At 46.0% G+C, this 17,788-nt stretch overlaps 1 protein-coding gene across 2 annotated transcripts in view; it reads right to left on the bottom strand.

Moving 5' to 3' along the window:
* Nucleotides 1-604: 604 nt before the first annotated feature.
* The window catches only part of LOC147418037 (sphingoid long-chain bases kinase 1-like), a 104,468-nt gene continuing 87,284 nt past the window's right edge, over nt 605-17,788 (bottom strand). For both annotated transcript variants that reach the window (XM_086507553.1, XM_086507554.1), the window contains 3 exons: nt 2,679-2,778; nt 1,451-2,379; nt 605-1,104 (listed from right to left, as the gene is read on the bottom strand). In XM_086507553.1, the coding sequence (XP_086363679.1) occupies nt 952-1,104; nt 1,451-2,379; nt 2,679-2,778 (1,182 nt within the window). In that variant the 3' untranslated portion in view covers nt 605-951. The remainder of the gene's footprint in view (nt 1,105-1,450; nt 2,380-2,678; nt 2,779-17,788) is intronic.

Here is a 17,788-nt window from a genome sequence, read left to right as displayed (position 1 = left end):
AAAACATTGAAATTCCACTAAGGTCAGGAGTCAGGTGGGCAGAGCATCCTAGCCTTTCATCAAGAGGCTTTTATCTGTTGTAATGTTCTGAGGCACCATCCGATGTTTGACACATCTGCACAGACACAAAATGAGTACAGATGTCACTATCTCTGTGCAAAATGTTGAGGCTGAGAGCCATCCTGGTGCTGACAAGTTAGTGTTGGGAATGAATTAGGGTGCTGACAAGTCAATGCTGGGAACGTTCGATGGGGACAACTGCTTTGATTGAGCAAGCTGCACATCAGCACTCTGAATGCTTGATGACACTGCAACCCTGTACGCTGCACTTGTCTATGCATGAAAGTGTAGTTTTGCCGCCGCTCTCCTCCCAAACACTTTGACGGCCGGGAAAGGTCATTGGCTGAATTTCCCCTGCAATCCACGCTCCCCATGGCTCTCAGCATCTGCCGATCGCCATGAGTCGCATGGATTATAAGGAAAGGTCACCCAATGATCTTTCCCTACACCATTCAACTTAAATGTTGTAAGTGTGCAAATAGATTTTGCCAAAGAATGCTCAATGATTGGATTGCATGTTAGTACACAAAGTGGTACAAAGAAATTTGGTAATGCCGTAACTTTATTAAGTAATGCCATGGCAAGAAAAATGACCAGCACCTAAGGTAATTATGGCATCTCTATGCAGACCTACAAATATGTATACCATCTCACACATTTTTACTAGGGCACAAAAAAAACGCACACATACACAATGTTACAAGCTTGGCGCATAAACCAATACGACATCTATGTTGCATCGTCCGTCGAAGAGCCTTGTCGGAATCAAAATCATTGCCAAGGATTTGATCATAAATTAGAGAGGGTTCGTAGTGCGCACTTGTGACTAGCCTGCCCTCCATATTTTCTTACACCTATGTACATATAGATATACTGCAAACAGCACCAACTCTACTCTCTGGCACCGGTTGCAGAAGACCCAATAAGTTGATGCTGATCCTCCAGTAGCGTAACTGATATCGGGCCATTGAGCGGCATCAACTCCCCATCAATTCCACAACCTATGTTACTTTTATTTCCTGGCTTCAATTTCACTGAATGCACCTGCACAAAATGTTTTTTGGTGGCATCAACAACTATGCACGCATTAGGCCAAGGACCATCATTAGTGTGTGTGTGTGTGTGTGTGTGTGTGTGTGTGTGTGTGTGTGTGAACAGCCGAAGGTTAGCAAGCTGATGCAGCTATTAGCAAAAGTAGAATGACAGAACATTGTGCATTCCTTTACAAAAAACATGCAATGGCAGCTAGAAGATTGTAGCCGGATGAAGCAATCACGGCCAAGTAAAATGACAAAAAATGTGTGTGTGTGTGTGTGTGTGTGTGTGTGTGTGAGAGAGAGAGAGAGAGAGAGAGAGAGAGAGAGAGAGAGAGAGAGAGAGAGAGACAGACCTTTACATACTCTACAAAAGGTAATGACATGTGACGACCAAACTGCATGAGAACTAGGAACTGGATAAGCCGGAGGCGACCAACATTGTGAACCATCAAAAGGTCAAGCATTCTGTCATCCGGCTCTGCCGAGGGAGCCATTACTTGTGACTCCAAACACTGGACAGTCTTGCATTTATGATTACATATCATAACTCCCAAAAAGGGACCTTGTTTCACCACCCACTTCTCATTCTCACCAGAATGCCATCCACCATGCTTTGATATACCATGGGCACCACCATTGGTACCCGAGTTCGCCTTCACATCAAGTCCACCAACCTCTTGCTGGGCAGCCCATTTTGCCCCTAATGATGACGCAAAGTCCTCCCCTGCTGTATCGATGGAGCAATCTACAACAGCATAATCCCATGAGCTTTTGGAGTTTCCATTTCCATTATTCCTACCTGCTGACCACCCTCTTTCAATTCTCGACTTCGATCGTGACCGCGGTCGAGGGGATGGAGTCGTAGGACCCGAAACAGAGTGATTAACAGCCACAACCTCCTCTGTTCCATTCTGCATAGCCACTCGCATTGTCAAGGATCGTTTCGATCTGGTGTCGAGAGCCCTCACAAACTCAGAGGGCTCAAAGTTCGCATCTGAATGCGAATCATGATCCAACGGCGATCTCGATGGTGTCGAGCAAATCATGTCACCATTAAAGACTCTAGCCCCTGTTTCTATGTCTAAAGACTCATCAAAGTTAGGCTGTGTGTCTTCATTGCGTTTTGCTCTACCATCTGTTTTCTCATGATGTTCTTGACTTGCAGCAGGGAGGAACTCAACTTCACATTCGTAACCCCGCAAACAAAGAAACTTCATTGCACCAGCAACAAAATATCTGAGAGGTCCAAACCTTCTTTGATATTTTTCTGACAGCTCCAACACTGCCCAAAAGAATAGTTAAATTGTAAGACGGTTTAAGTGGGAAGATAGAGAAAAGCTCGACGACAGAAAACCATTGAGATAAATTGTGAAAATATCCTTCTTAGGATAAAAGTAAGTGCAGTATTCAAGCAATACAAAAGAGTGGTGTCAAAAATGGTCCAGGCGACCTCCTAATTCAACAAAAACGAAACCAATATGCAAGCCTGACGAGTGAAATTTATTTATGTTCTTAGGATAAAATAAAGGTTGGTACATACAAACACACAAGAACATAATGCCAAATAGAAAACAAGCGCACCATCACTCATGAATCCATAGTAGGTTACAGTATGCCCCATGTGAAAGTCACCGGTCTTCATCCACTCCACCGAGATGACGTCTGTAGATATCAGTCCACCCTACACAACACGCAAGAGATTGATCAATCTCTCGTAAAAGGATGAATAACATGTGTTGACTTCACAATTAGACAAGAGATCTGGACATCGCATCTCAAAAAACACGAAGTCCCTACCAGAAAAAACAACTGAAGGCATTAGTAAACAGTCGTGGAAACAATGGAGTGAATAGCATATGCATGCGCTGCATGCACCTTCAACCGATTCAGCCTGTCGCTCTTAGGCCCGTGAAGTACAGCGAACTCGTGAAACCATGTTAGCATTTTGTTCCTTTTAGGCCTAGCACAGGTGATTTATGAGCTGGAGGACACTGCAAAAGATTGCTCAAGATACTAGTAAGCGCTTGATCACAAGACTACGCAATAATATACACATCAAACTGAATCAATGAGAAGCCCAAAATTACCTGTAAGGAAAAGTGTAAGTTATAGACCCATGGTAGGTCATCAACAAGACAATACAACCATCAGCTATATCATTCACTGAATACTACAACATGGCAGAAGCCATCAATGTTTGATAGTCTCAAGACAATATCACCATCGGCTTCAGCTGACATCATGCATAGTATGACTTTACATCCGTCATTTGCATAGTTGGCACTTGCCGAAGTCGAGGGGAGGTTTGAGATTCAACTGCAGGCTAGCCTCTTAGCCAAGGTTGGCAAGCTTGCCAACGTGCAAATCCTTGGCCAAGGTTGCTACCAGACAAAGTTTGAGGAGTCAGATATGGTGGCCAACGTACTTATAAATGAGTCTCTTCGCTCTGGAAACTTGATGGGCCACATCAGCTGGGGGCACCATCGACCCTGCAGTTGATGGGACTTCCAAGGAGGCAGACCTTCCAATTCATTCTTCTTCCTTGGCTTACAACGTGAGTACCTCCCCTTGCTTTCTCAGACGGGGGACATTATTAGCTCATTGATGTAGTCCTGAAAACAGTTTGTGACAGTGAGGGTAGGGAGGGGCGAGGGGGACTAGGTAGGGGTGAGGGTTATAAGTAGGGGCAAGAGGGGTAGGTTATGGGCGAGAGAGGGTAGGGAGGGACGAGGGGGACTCGATAGGGGCTAGAGGTTGAGGGTAGGGGCGATAGCAGGGTATGGGCGAGAGAGGGTAGGGAGGTGTCACGATTGTGACTATGTTGCAGTATTACATACACTCCTAGTTGCAGATACGCAAAGTGCCATGCCAAGGAGAACCCCTACGCTTGGATGGTCATGACCCTTCGCTCAAGAGACGTGCCTCTTCGCCAAAAGCCACACTCCTTCGACAACTGGTCGCACCCCTTCGCTCTACAGGTGCGACTCTTTGCCCAATGGTTGCAACTCTTCGCCGAAAGGATGTGTCTTTACGTCTAAAGTCATGTCTCTTCACCACGAGACGTGTCTTTCCATTTGTCTCTCTTTGTCTCCTATATAAGGGGCCCTTGTATCACACATTCAATCAATCAACACAGAGTATTCTGAGTCTTGTTTCCGAGTACAGTTCAAGTTTCTTAAGTCTTAATCACGAGTTTAAGTAATTAATGAAGGATTAGCAACTAGAATCCTTACAGTGATATCAGAGCAAAAAGTTTTCCCGAGCCTCTGGACTTGGCGTCTACCTAACTCGTCGTTGCCTACCCTTCCTGCAACCCTCACCTCGTGAGTTGTATGGCAACAGAGGAAAGATGGTGCCCAATTGCCTACGTGTATGAGGTAACTCTTACCTGTTCGCATTAATTCTATGAACATCAGAGAAAACTGAAAAAGGGCAGATGGCAATGTGTGTGAGTGTGTCTCGTACCCGGAGCATGTGTGTGGCGTACACGTAGTGCGCATACCCGGAGCATGTGTGTGGCGTACCCGAAGAGTTGCGCACTACGTGTACCCAGAGGCTCGTGTGCACAGTAAGTAATTGGCGAGTCTACAACTCTTCGCCACACCCTTTCCCAAGCGACAGCAGCAACATCGTTTCCACCCCAAACGTCACTAATCGGCAGCGCTTGGCATCGTTTTTTTTTTTTACGCTGGCTGAAATCTGCAACCTTCCGCTAGCTGAATTAGTCGCTGGCTGAGTGTTTACAATTGGCTGAATTCTTACGCTGCTGACTTATTACGCTGGCAGCACGTAAGTGTACAACATTTTAAAAAATGTTATAACTTGCCCGTCCGCCCCAAACTTAGGTGATCGGCCACAAGGGGGTGACTCATTAAAAGAAAACATAACTAAGATGATTTATGCAACTCACATGAAACCAACGCAACCTGTTGTACGAGCCCACATTGCAGAGAAAAACTCTACGCTGGAATTCTTGCGCGCACATCCTCTCGTAGCACTGGATCTGATTAGGTGCACGGCCAAAGTGGCTGGCCTACCCCAAAATTTACCCTTTTTTTAAAAAAAACCCATGTGAGCTCATTCACTTGACAAATTAAAACCCCCACATAAACTAACTTAAAAAAAAACCCACCCGATCAAAATGAACTCCAGCATTCAATCACAGCCGGCGTCACCCTCTCTTCCACTCTCTCACGCTGGCCTTGTGTGCACTTTACGCGAGCGAGACTTTTTGACATCATAGCAAGCAACGAATTCCAAACAATGTTCTCTTGTTAAAAAAAAAAACACTTTGCACCCGAAGTGGTAGTTCAAACTAGATTATTACTCGACCCCAGAGCCGGAATCCGTTCGGAATAAAGTTTTCGCTCGGAGCACCTGTCCCAGAACCTGTTCCCGAACCAGAACTTGCATCTGTTCGAGAGTCCCCTTTGAGGCGTAACCATGCCGAATTCTCCAGACGGAGGTGGTCAATCTGACGATGCCCTTACTCTCATCAAAGAGCAGATGACCACAATTTCCACAAGCCTCGCATCACTTCACACTCGCTTGGATCAAATTCAGACGCAAACACTTCTCGAAGTCATCCTGCTGCTTCTCGGACTACACATGCAGCATCTTTCACACCTTCATCTGAAGCTTCAGTGGACGAACCAAACGAACCAGATCCAACTGAAGAGGTAGACAATCGCGAACTTCGATTACTATATAAAATCATTAATGCTGCACAGAAGAAGAAGCTTGATGTTAAACTACCTGAGCCGTATAATGGCCGCTGCGACAAGTGCGTGCTGGACCAATGGCTATTCAAAATGGAGGTGTACTTGTCCAACACGGATTTAGTAGAAAGTAAAAAAGTTGCACTTGCTAGTTCTCTGCTCAAAGACACATCATTTCTTTGGTGGCAACGATGGGTTGCTGATGGTAGAGACCCTTAGTCCCTCTAATAAACTTCACGGTTTTATCGACGCACTCGAACCCAACCTGAAGGACGATGTGCACAAATACAACCCTACCACCTTGGATGCTGCAATTGCCTATGTGGAGTGTCTTGGCAATAATCGGTGCCCTACATGGAATTTTCCCCTGGTGACAGATCTTCAAATAGCGCTCGCTTTTCACAGCGCGATCGCAGAGACAGCTATAGCCAAAGTCAGCAACATCAGTCTCAATTCAGACAACAAGCAACGCAACCTTATTCAACTTCAAGGTTCTATTCTCAAGATCGACAATCTCAAGGCAGATCTTCTTCAAATGCTCCACTTGATCGTGGTAAAGGACGTGATTTTTCTCAAGATCTGCATTCCAATACTCAGCAAGGCTCTTCCTCAAATGCATCTTCGACTTCAAAGAAGGAAGGATTATGTACAATTTGCGGTGGTGACTATAGATGGTATCAATGTCCAAAGCGACCAAATCCGTCTAATTTGAAAAGAAATTCCAACGCGGAAATATCATCGAATGTTGAACAACCAGATTCTACTAAGGATAAAGGAAAATCTGTGGTCAATACAACTCGTGTCTCAAAGGATACGACTATTCTTATGAAGCATGCTCAGTGCAATTCTTCAATTTTGGAGCCTCTTTCAAAGCAAGTTTTGAGCCTTCTTGGAACTCTCAATGGTCGTTCAATCAACATTTTGGTGGACAGTGGATACTCTTATAATTTCGTCACCACTTAGATAGTTCAACAGCTTGGTTTGCCAACTCAGAAGACATCTCACTTATATGATGTGAAATTAGCAGATGCATCAATTTTGACTTGTGATGAGACAATTCGACAGTTGCAGTTTGAGATTCAAACTTATGCAGATCAATTGGATTTCGAAGTCATGCCTTTATCTTATTACAACATGATTCTTGGTCAGCATTGGTTATTCCAATATGATCCCGCAATTAACTTTCGAGGACATACTATCAATTTGTTCAGAGATGGACGAGAACTGATTTTACACGGGCTTTATCATGCGGAACGAGTGATTCAAGCCTCACGTGTACAAGTCAAACAGCATGATACAGTGGATTATGAAACGAATATGATTTCCGATACAGATGCAGAAATTATTATTGATGAAGAAGTTTTTCCAAGTGATACTTCGATACCAGACAAAGATAAGGACATAGTTCCAGATTCCGGGTCTGAAGACGACTATGCTTTCTTTGATTCTTTGTTGGATGATGATATACCAATTGCAAGTCATGAAATGGCAATTTTCGAAGATAATTCTGAAGAATTTTGGGATTCATTATTGGAAGATGATTACAGTCTCAAGCCAAAATCCTCTCCAGTGATTACTAAAGTTGAAGTTATCCCATCTGAAGAATGTCTTGAGAAGATTTTGTTTTCACTAAATATTTCACAGTTATTGGAAGATTATGAACCAGAAATCTTACATCCCATGAGGACTTTTGAAGATCAACCTCTTGTTGTCTGATTATGCCAGATTCCTCTAAAAAGTCTTTGAATAATGCAATGACGTGGGATTTAGCAGTCAAAGCAAAAAGAAGCAAAGATTCAAGACAAAGGTTTCCGATAACTCAAAGATTAAAGATTTTCGAAGATTCAATGCATTTTCAGAGTTCTATCAACATCAGAAGTCATTTCTTTGACATGGGCTCTCATTTTAAATGGGAGAGAATGTCACGATTATGACTATGTTGCAATATTACATACACTCCTAATTGCACATACACAAAGAACCATGCCAAGGAGAACCCCTACGCTTGGATGGTCACAACCCTTTGCTCAAGAGACGTGCCCCTTCGCCAAAAGCCACACTCCTTCGACGACTGGTCGGTCTACTCTGCCACTCTTCACCAAGAGCGTGTCTTTTCATAGGGGCAAGAGAGGTAGGTTATGGGCGAGAGAGGCTAGGGAGGGGCGAGGGGAACTGAATAGGGGCTAGAGGTTGAGGGTAGGGACGAGGGGTAGGGTATGGGCGAGTGTAACCGGCCCGTAGGGCGGTAGGCGTTGGCTTTCACCCGAAATTCTTTACTTAAAACACACACACAGAGCACTTTGCAAAGAGAACCTGCGACGAGAGTTAACACTTCCTGAGATCTGGCAGAACAATAACTGGATCTGAAGTCAACTTTTCCTTTAAGAGACTAAAAGCTGAAATCTCTTTTTGGGTCCATCTTAAAGTGACCTCTTTCTTTTGCAATGCGTGAAGAGGCGATGCTATCTCTGCAAAATTTCTGATAAACCTTCTATAGTAGGAACACAATCCCAAGAAGCTTCTGACATCGTGCACAGTCTTCAAGTCTGGCCATGTCTTGATAGCTTCGACCTTTGCGGGATCCATTCTAACACCATCCTTTGAGACTATGTGGCCCAGAAAGTGGATCTCTTCAAGGAAGAATTCACTTTTCTTAGGATTGACAAGTAACCTGTGACTGCGCAGCTCTTCGAACACAATGGTCAAGTGACGCCTATGCTCCTCTTCATTCTTCGAATACACAATCATGTCATCGAAGAATGTTCCAACAAACTGTTGATGCGAGCGGAAAATCCGGTCCATCATTCTGTTGAACGTGGCAGGAGCATTTGTTAGCCCAAACGGCATCACTAGAAACTCATAAAGACCAAATGTCGTTCTAAACGCAGTCTTGTGCACATCCTCTGGGCTTATACGAATCTGATGGTACCCACTCTTCAGGTCTATCCTGCTGAAAATTGCAGCACCCTCTAAACGATCGAGAATATCATCAATGCGAGGAATAGGGAACCTATTCTTGATGGTATTCTTATTCAACGCACGGTAATCAATACACATGCGCCATGAGCCATCCTTCTTCTGCACTAGGAGCACTGGGGAGCAAAAGGGTGAAGAACTAGGCTGAATCAGCCCCTTCTCTAATAACTCCTCAACCTGGCCCATAATCTCTTTCTGCTGCGCCGCACTAACCCTGTAGGGAGGTCTATTTGGTGGGCTACACCCTGGCACCAAATCTATCCGATGGTCCTCAGGTCTCTCTGGCGGCAATTGCGACGGTAATGAATCAGAAAAACAGTCACTAAACTTTCGCAAAAATGCTGACCTTTCTTTATCTAACACAGATAAATTTGACTGATCACTATCTGAGACATCACGTGCAAAAATCAAGTACACAGAAAGATGATTCTTTATTACAGAAGTGATAGCAGAAGCAGATACAATAGGGACTGACTCTCCTTTAAGCTTTACATCCAAGAGGTGAGTTTTGCCCCTATGCTGTACAGTGATCTTTTTGTTGTAGGCATCCAAGACTCCATGCACTCGGAACATCCACGGGATCCCCAACAAGGCGTCACAACCTTCCAGCGGCATGATGTAAAACTCTTCAGTGTCCACATACGACTGAATATGCAGACGCAGTTTTCCAATGATGGGAGTAACACACTCTGAGTGGCCAGGACATGCCAACCCTGCCTCTGCTGTGTACCCCATCTCTTCAGCTTTGATGCCGAGCTTCATAGCTAACTCTGGTGAGATAAAGTTGGCTTTGGCACCTGGATCAAAGAAGATGAGTGCCGTCTGATCTCTAACTTTACCCCATGCCCTGCATAACTCACTGGCATCTGTGTTGGGCCTGTCACCCACCATGTCTGGCACTAAACCTGCCGTGGGTTTTGGCTTCTTGCCTTTCTGGTCTTCTTTATCCTCTGAGTCAGCTGGCCTTTTCCTTTGTGGACAATTGATAGAAAAGTGACCAGGCTGCTCGCATATAAAGCATTTGTTCTCAACCATTAGGACCTTCTTTTCCTCGAGCGACTTGCGCACAAAAGGCTTCCTTTTCTGTTTCTTTGCCTGCGCTCCAGAAGTCCCAGCTGAATCCTTGTCTTTGGTGGCCTGTTCAGACCCCTGTGACGCATCAGGAGCCGTCTTCACAAAGGGCTTCTTCGCTGAATTTTTCTTTTGCTGCCCTCCTTTATCACTGCTCGGAAATCCACTGTCCTCTCCTTTCAACAGGGCAAGACCAGTGTTCGCAACTTCCATAAGCTGAATAAGGGTAGCCACTCTATTCTTTGTACAGTAATCGCGAAGCCCTTTAGGCAGCCCACAACAATACTTCTCTATCTGCTCTGTCAATGGCACAAATCTGTAGGAGGTCACTGAGAGTAATGCTTTACAAAACCTCCTATTGTACTCCAGCAAGCTCTTGCACGAAGCTGCCGTAAGCTGGTGCCAATCTGTCAGGACATCGGCTTCAAATTCATTTGATAGCCAAGCAGATGCAAACATTTGCTTGAAGTAAACCCAAGTGGCGGGTGCCTGTCCTTGCATTAACAATGTCGTCCACCATGTAAGCGCATTGTCCTTTAAGAAAGTGGCAGCTTTCCTGACCTTCGAGGCCTCTGTAAAATTCCCTCCCGCATAAGCTGTATCAAACTGCTGGAGGAAAGTGAGTGCCTTTGTCTTGTCCTCGAAACCACTGAAGGTACTGAACTTTACTGCTGCACCACCTTCTTTGTAAGCCTTCGGCTTCTCTAGTGCCCCCAAGTTGTCATACGGAATGGTCTGCAACATGGGCACTGTACTAGGCATGATCGGCACGCCTTGGCCATTCACATTTTGCGTAAGAGGTGCGATATCTGGCTGCTGTCCAGAAAAACCAGCCATGCCAAAATGACCCTGTGGCACCCCAAACTGGCCCTGGTTGCCGTGGAAACCTTGCTGCATGCCGATAGTACCATACATGGGGTTTGGCATGATGCCTTGCATACCCCCGAACACTGTTCCTGGCATGTACGGCTGACTTCCAGACGCATAACCAGCCATACTTTGGAACACTGATCCACCCCCGAAATACCCAAGATGTACCGTGGGTGGTGGAAAAACTGAGTGCATAGCCTGGTATCCAGCTCCTTGCCCATTCAAGACAGCATGCTGGCTCTGAAAGGTGGCGGGCTGAACTGGCATAACCTGTGGAATAGGCGTTCTAGCCACCTGTTCAAGCACGGGAGGAACCTGCTTTGGAGCCCCCGACTCCGCAACATGCGAGTGTTCCCTTTCCTCTTGCGCCTCATGAAGTACCTGGGCTTGAGCTTCAACAAGCTCTGTACGCGGCGTAGGTTGCCTATTTTGATGTTGCACTGGTGGCGCTTGCAAGAATTCCATAAACCTCGGATTCTGCACCAGCTGCGAAAAGACATTCACCGCGGCAACTAACTGAGTCTTAAACGCATCATCCTCAAGTTGCCCTGTCATAAAGCCCTGTACTACTACTGGAGGGACATTCACGTTGACAGGAGGTACAGACTGACATGGCCGTGAGCTCTCGCCAATCTCAAAAACCATAGGAATCTCCTGCCTGTCCTTTGGAGAGGAACCCTCTTCCATAATTCCCTTCCCCTTGTCGGCCATAGTGTAATCCCCGCGTTCTTGCACTGTGTGTCTTTACCCTGAACAATCCAGGCTCACTCTTTGAGGAAAAAGTGATTGATATCCCGGCAATGGAACCATGTAACCGGCCCGTAGGGCGGTAGGCGTTGGCTTTCACCCGAAATTCTTTACTTTATACACACACACAGAGCACTTTGCAAAGAGAACCTGTAATGGGAATTAACACTTCAACTCACACACGGCTCGGAAGCTAGAATGCTCCGAGCAGACGCCGACAACCTGTAGGCCCCAAAATTGGCGCCCCTTTCGGTATTTCTTTATTCTTTAGGAGGGTAAATTACAAGGTAAGGTCCTGGGAATCCTTCACGTGTATCCACCTAGATACCATTTGATTTGGCCAAATTTCGGCAGCATAACAGCCCCAAAACTTGCGCGAAACCAATTCCCCTGCTGGAACTCGCTTGCACTGGCGTATACCCTCTGATTCCTGTCCAAAAACAGTAAATTCAGCACGCTGTATTTACTGGTTTTTGCCCTGTTTTCAGCCCCAAACAGTCCCCTAACTGTCCTTTGCCAGTGGGGCACGATTCCCAATGATCCTGGCGTCCGTATGGCTGAAAAACAGTGAATTTACAGCGCATACACAGCGCTGATTTTGCACCTGTACGGTGAGGTTATGACCCTCACCGGTGCCTGCTTTGGAGTAGCAGTTAGCTACCCCTGTTCCTGCTCAAGGAGGCTCTTGCCTCAGCACAAAAGCATGAACCCACACAACTGTACATCAGTCAAATGAGTAGCCCTCTTGTGGGGCATCACATAACTGCACGTAGGGGAGAAAGAGAGCAGTATGTAGCGTGCGGGGCATCACTCCCGTCACCATACTGTGCATAGAGGGCAAGGTAAGCATTCCATAGCTTCTGTACCTGTTACAATCCGCCTGTGGATGAAAATGGCGCCCCCTTTGTTGATATGCAGCTCGTTTTTGCCTCCCAGAGTGGCAGAATCGCTCACAAGCTGACACGTCGCCCAGTTTCCGAGTTTGGGCTTTCCCTGCTAAAAATATCTCAACTGGTGCGTCAGTTGACTTCGCGGCAGAGTTGTAAAGTGTTCCCCTAGTCATACCGAAGGTAATGACGCGAACACATTTCGTGGCCCAAAATAGCAGTTCCCTAAATTTTAGGAGATGCTTCCGTTGGGCTCCCACTGGTCTCCTGACCATCTATCCTCATTGGAGCCGCATCCAAAAGTGCAATGTGGCCCAACTGTCGAATACTTTTTGTTGGTAGTCCCACCTTGACTTTACGCCTTAATTGAGTTCACTTCCTAGTATCCACCAACTTGCTAAGTGCAACGGGGGGACCTATATGATCTTGCTCTGAGCCTAGACATCCTCTTACCATACGAATTCCAGTGCCGACCACTTCCCGTCTGCGGGTGAATCTACCGTTCACATTGGCCATACAATGTCCGACCGTTTGCTACTTCAAAAAGAGGGTCTCAAAATAAATAAAATAAACCCCATTGGAAAGAAACCAACAACCAAGGTTAGCAGTTGCCACATCTCTGTGACATGGTTAATAACTGCCACGTCCTCGTGACAGCGAGAGATTAGAGAGGGTAGAGAGGGGCGAGGGGGATTGGATGGGGCTAGAGGAGAGGGTAGCAGCGAGTGAATTTGATAGGCACGAGAGAGGGTAGGGAGTAGCGAGGGGTTTCTGCAACTTGACGCTGTGAAAAACACCTAAAATCGCATTGCCTTAAAAACGTAAATTAGAAGGTTGCAGCATCAAAACTTTTCTCAGCCCCAATAGCTGTGAATTACACACACAAACTCTGCAAACTGTAGAAGAACCCTCCCTATTTCGATCTTAAGTGCTTGTGAAGAGCATCCAATAAGAAGGAAATGAAAGGCTGCATATTACACACCATCACCTTACGCATGCAAAGCAATGAAGATGTCACTTTCACTACAAGGAGAGTTGTAGATTTTCCACTGAATGTCAGAACCTTGTTGGTGCTCTCGGCCTGCCCATTTGCTCTAGGGTAATAGGCACAAGATTTACAATGAAAAATCTTGTAGTTGTCGAGCAAGGTTGAAATCATCTCATTAACAAAGTGACTGCCCCTATCACTGGTGATCTCTAGGTGACATCCAAACCTGCACAAAATATTTTCGTACAAAAACTTGGCTACAGTATTGCCAGTGCAATCGTTGTCGCCAATACCTCTGTCCACTTGGTTGCATAATCTGCAGCCACCAGGTGATACTTCCAATTACCTGGTTGGGCCGGGGGAGCAATTGAACCCATGAAATCCATGCCCCATCTCTCAAAGGGTAGCCACACCATAGAGACCTGCACAGGACGGTTGGACTGCTTGCTTGTTTTAGGTCCACAACGCTGACACACATCACAAACTCTCACATAGGCAATTGCATCCTGAAAAACATAGGGCCACCATAGACCACTCAATAGAATCTTCTGGGCGGTGACGTGACCAGGGTAATGGCCACCATTGTCCCACTGTGGGCATCCTCCAGAATATGCTCAACTTCATAAGGGGAGACACACCGCCTCAGAACACCATCTGGTCCCGACTTGTAAAGTTGGCGGCCTATCAGAGTGAATGGCCTAGACTTCAACAACAATCTTCTCTTCTGCAGTGGAGAAGCATTCTCTAGGTACAGGCCAGTAGATAGCAAATGCAAGACATCGCCGTACCATTACGGAGTGGTATCCACCTTAGAGAAGCTGCTATCTGGAAACTCATCCGCAACCCCCATAGCTTCTTCACCTGTTTGAATGCGAGAGAGGTGGTCAACAATGACATGATGTTTGTCACGTCTGAGTACCACTTCGAAATCAAACTCTTGAAATAAGAGTAGCCACCGCCATACTCAATCTGTAACTTGTGGCTTATTAAGCAGATAGCACAAGGCATGGTGATCAGTGATAATTGTGAAGTGGACCCCTAATAAATACTGACGAAAACTTTGTAGAGCATACACAATAGCCAAACCTTCCCTTTCTGTGGTGCTATAGTTGCGTTGTGCTTTGGTGAGCGGTCGACTTGCATAGTGAACAGGGCGATCCAAGTTGAACTCCTTACTAGGCTGAGTCAACACAGCACCCATAGCCAGTTGACTGACATTCGTATGCACATGAAAAGGGAGACCCATTGGGGGCAATTGTCACAAAGTGATGACGGGGCTACCGAGAGCAGAAACCCTAATTTCTGCCAGAAAACCCTAAAACCTGCAAACCCTAATTTCTGCCAGAAACCCTAATCTGTGGAAACCCTAATTTCTGGAAACCCTAACCCTAACTGCTGGCTGAAACCCTAAAACTGGCGGCTGAAATGCCAGGTGGCAAGCAGTATGGAATTCCGGATTTTACGGGCTGCAAAAAAAAGCAACTTGGGCGACGCAATTTTCTGCTTTTTCTCTACGCTTTGGCAAGGGGGGGAGAGAGAGAGAGAGAGAGAGAGAGAGAGAGAGAGAGAGAGAGAGAGAGAGAGAGAGATTACTTGCTTTATTTTTATGAAACTCTCTTGTGTGAGAGAGAGAGAGAGAGAGTTTTTTAGCTTTTGATTTGAAAGCTTTTGGGGCTCTGCTTTTGGGCATCCCTTGTAAACTTTAAATAAGCGGTGAGGGCTCACTCTGCAGAACATCTGGACACAGAGTCTGAGAGTGAAACCCTAACCTCTCTCTTGTACTTTGAAGATCGATTAATACATAAAGAAATACCGAAAGGGGCGCCAGTCTTTGGGGCCAATATCTCTAGGCACGGAACTCTGCCGAGCAGTGCAAATCTATTGTGATCTGTGAATTGTTTTGAAGTGGTTATTTGGTGCTGTTGTAATTGATTCTTGACTTGGAGTGTCCAAGTTTGTTACAGTGGTATCAGAGCACGGCCGATTTCTCTTCTACGGGAGATCACATCCCCAATTTTTTTTCCGCGGCACCTATGGCTTCACGCAAGGATCAGTCGACTCCCTCTGCATCTGGAGATGCAGACATGGATCACAACGAAGATTCTGGTAGAGAGTATGGCCCGCCTCGGCCTACTCAGGCGGAGCGACGAGAGATGGAGCGTCGTCAATTGATCGGCGATGCAACAAAGATGATGATCAATTTTGCGAAGGACCCAAAATTTGCAAAATATATGAGCGAGACTTCTTTTCAGGAAGTGCACGAGCAGTGGCAAAAAACCACACCACCACCCCCAAAACCCGCTCTCAAGAAACCTTCTGCTCAGAAGAAATATTCAGAGAAGGAATTAGAAGAGGTGGTTGATGCACGGATTGCTCAGCTTTTTGACGCGCAGAACAAAGCTAAAAAGCACGGCAAAAAGCAGAAGAAAGGCACTGACTTCCCGGGTTATTTGGGTCGTCAGTCGACATTTGACAAAGCAAAGAAACAGAAGAAGCGTGTTCACTTTGAAGGAGTACCCAGTTCTTCTTCTTCTTCTTCTTCTGACAGTTCTTCTCGCTCTTCAGATTCGAGCTAAGAAGACAGAAAAGGCAAAAAGCGAAGCAAGAAACAATGCTTCGGAAAGGGCAAGAAAAAGGCAAAGAAGCCTAAATCTCGCACAATGACTGACAGTTCTACTGAGGACTCGTCTACAAACAGTTCAGACTCCGATGACGGAAACTTTTATGCGAACAAGAAGAATTTTTATAAAGCCAACCAGTATGACTTCCTTGAAGATAAAAGCAAGAAAGTCCAAGAGTTTAAGGAAGGTGGACACTCGATCAAATTTGACACTTTTTCAGGATACTCAGATGCTTCGAAGGCTTTGTCTTTTATACAGCAATTTGACATCGCTTTTGCGGGAGGACGCTACTCAGAGCACTCCAAGATTCGGAGAGCTGCCTCTTACTTTAAGGGGAATGCTCGCACTTGGTGGTCGCTTCTTTTAAACAAGACTGCGCCAGTGAAGTGGCTGAAATTTAAGAAGCTTTTATTTCTTCTTGGTTGCCGCAAGAGTATGAACGCGATATACGAGCTGCTTGGAACCATCTTCGGATGACCCAGAAAGATACAAAAAATGCTTACTGTGAGAGATTCTGGAGCTCTTTTCTACCCGCCTCTTCATTCAAGAAGATCTCGTTCAGAGAACAGATTGAGCGGTTTACCTTGGGTCTACCTACAGAGATCCGAGATCACTGCTTGGAACAGAAGTCGGCTTCTATTCAGGAGTTGATGAGTCGTGCAAAGCGGGGCTTTGCCATTCACTCTGGCAGTCTGACCTACCCCACAGATGAGGCCATGACACAGCAAGCCGAGCAGACTTCTGGGAATGAAAGTAGAAAGAGAAAGAGCAACCCAGAGAAGAAAGATGCACGACCCAAGCTTACTCCTCAGGAGCGAGCTCGCTTCATCAAAGAGGGGAAGTGATTTGGATGTGGGGAACATGGACATATCTCCGCGAAGTGCCCTAAAAAGGCACAGGAAGAACAGAATGATAAGGACGACGACAGGCCTGAGAGTTCGAGAGCAGCTGAGGAACGTGGACGAAAAGGCAAGATGAAAACAGGACTGGTTCCAGATTGTGTGGGTACCGATCCCAACACCATGGACGAGAGTACAGAACTTTGTCGAGCTTGGGGGAAAGTGAAAGATCAAAAGGCCTTGATCTTCTTTGATGGAGGAGCCAAGGCCAACTTCATTTCACCGGAATTGGCGGCGCGGCTCGAGATCACTCCCGATCGGATGGGATCGCTTGCGGAGGTAGTTCTAGCGGCACCCGACAGGGACGTAGCCATTACACCTGTCATTGGCAAACTTCGGTTGCATTGTCAGGGGTATTTGGGGCATGAGGACTTCTTCATAATGCCTTTGGAGGGTTGTGATGTTCTCTTAGGGATTCCCTGGTACCGCAAGAACAACGCCGTGGTCGCTTATCGGGCCAGGAAAGCCACTTTGACTACAGAGAAGGGCAGAACCATTGTACTTGATATTAAACTGAAGGGCGAGTCTGTCCCTATTGTATCGGCTTCGGTCATTTCAAAAATAATGAAATCCCGTATGTTTGTTTACTCGATCTTTATGAAAGAATTGAGCGATAAGGATAGGACAAATATGTCTAAACTTGATAAAGAACGCCAGGATTTTCTCCACTCTCACGCCAATTGCTTCTCAGAAGGCCTACCAGGCGAGTTACCACCTGCCTGTCCTGAAGATCATACCATTGATCTGATACCTGAAGCACACCACCGAAACGGCCACCTTACCGTGTGAGCCGAGCACAGAATGAAGAGATTATGAACCAAGTGAAAGACCTCTTGGAAAAGGGTCTTGTCCAGCCTAGTACTTCAGCGCATTGCTCTCCAGTGCTGTTGGTTTTGAAGAAAGACGGATCTTGG

The sequence above is a fragment of the Adiantum capillus-veneris genome, chromosome 30, assembly GCF_014529385.1.
Source record: "Adiantum capillus-veneris isolate H3 chromosome 30, ASM1452938v2, whole genome shotgun sequence".
NCBI classification, from domain to species: domain Eukaryota; kingdom Viridiplantae; phylum Streptophyta; class Polypodiopsida; order Polypodiales; family Pteridaceae; genus Adiantum; species Adiantum capillus-veneris.
This window is presented reverse-complemented; position numbering and strand designations above follow the sequence as displayed.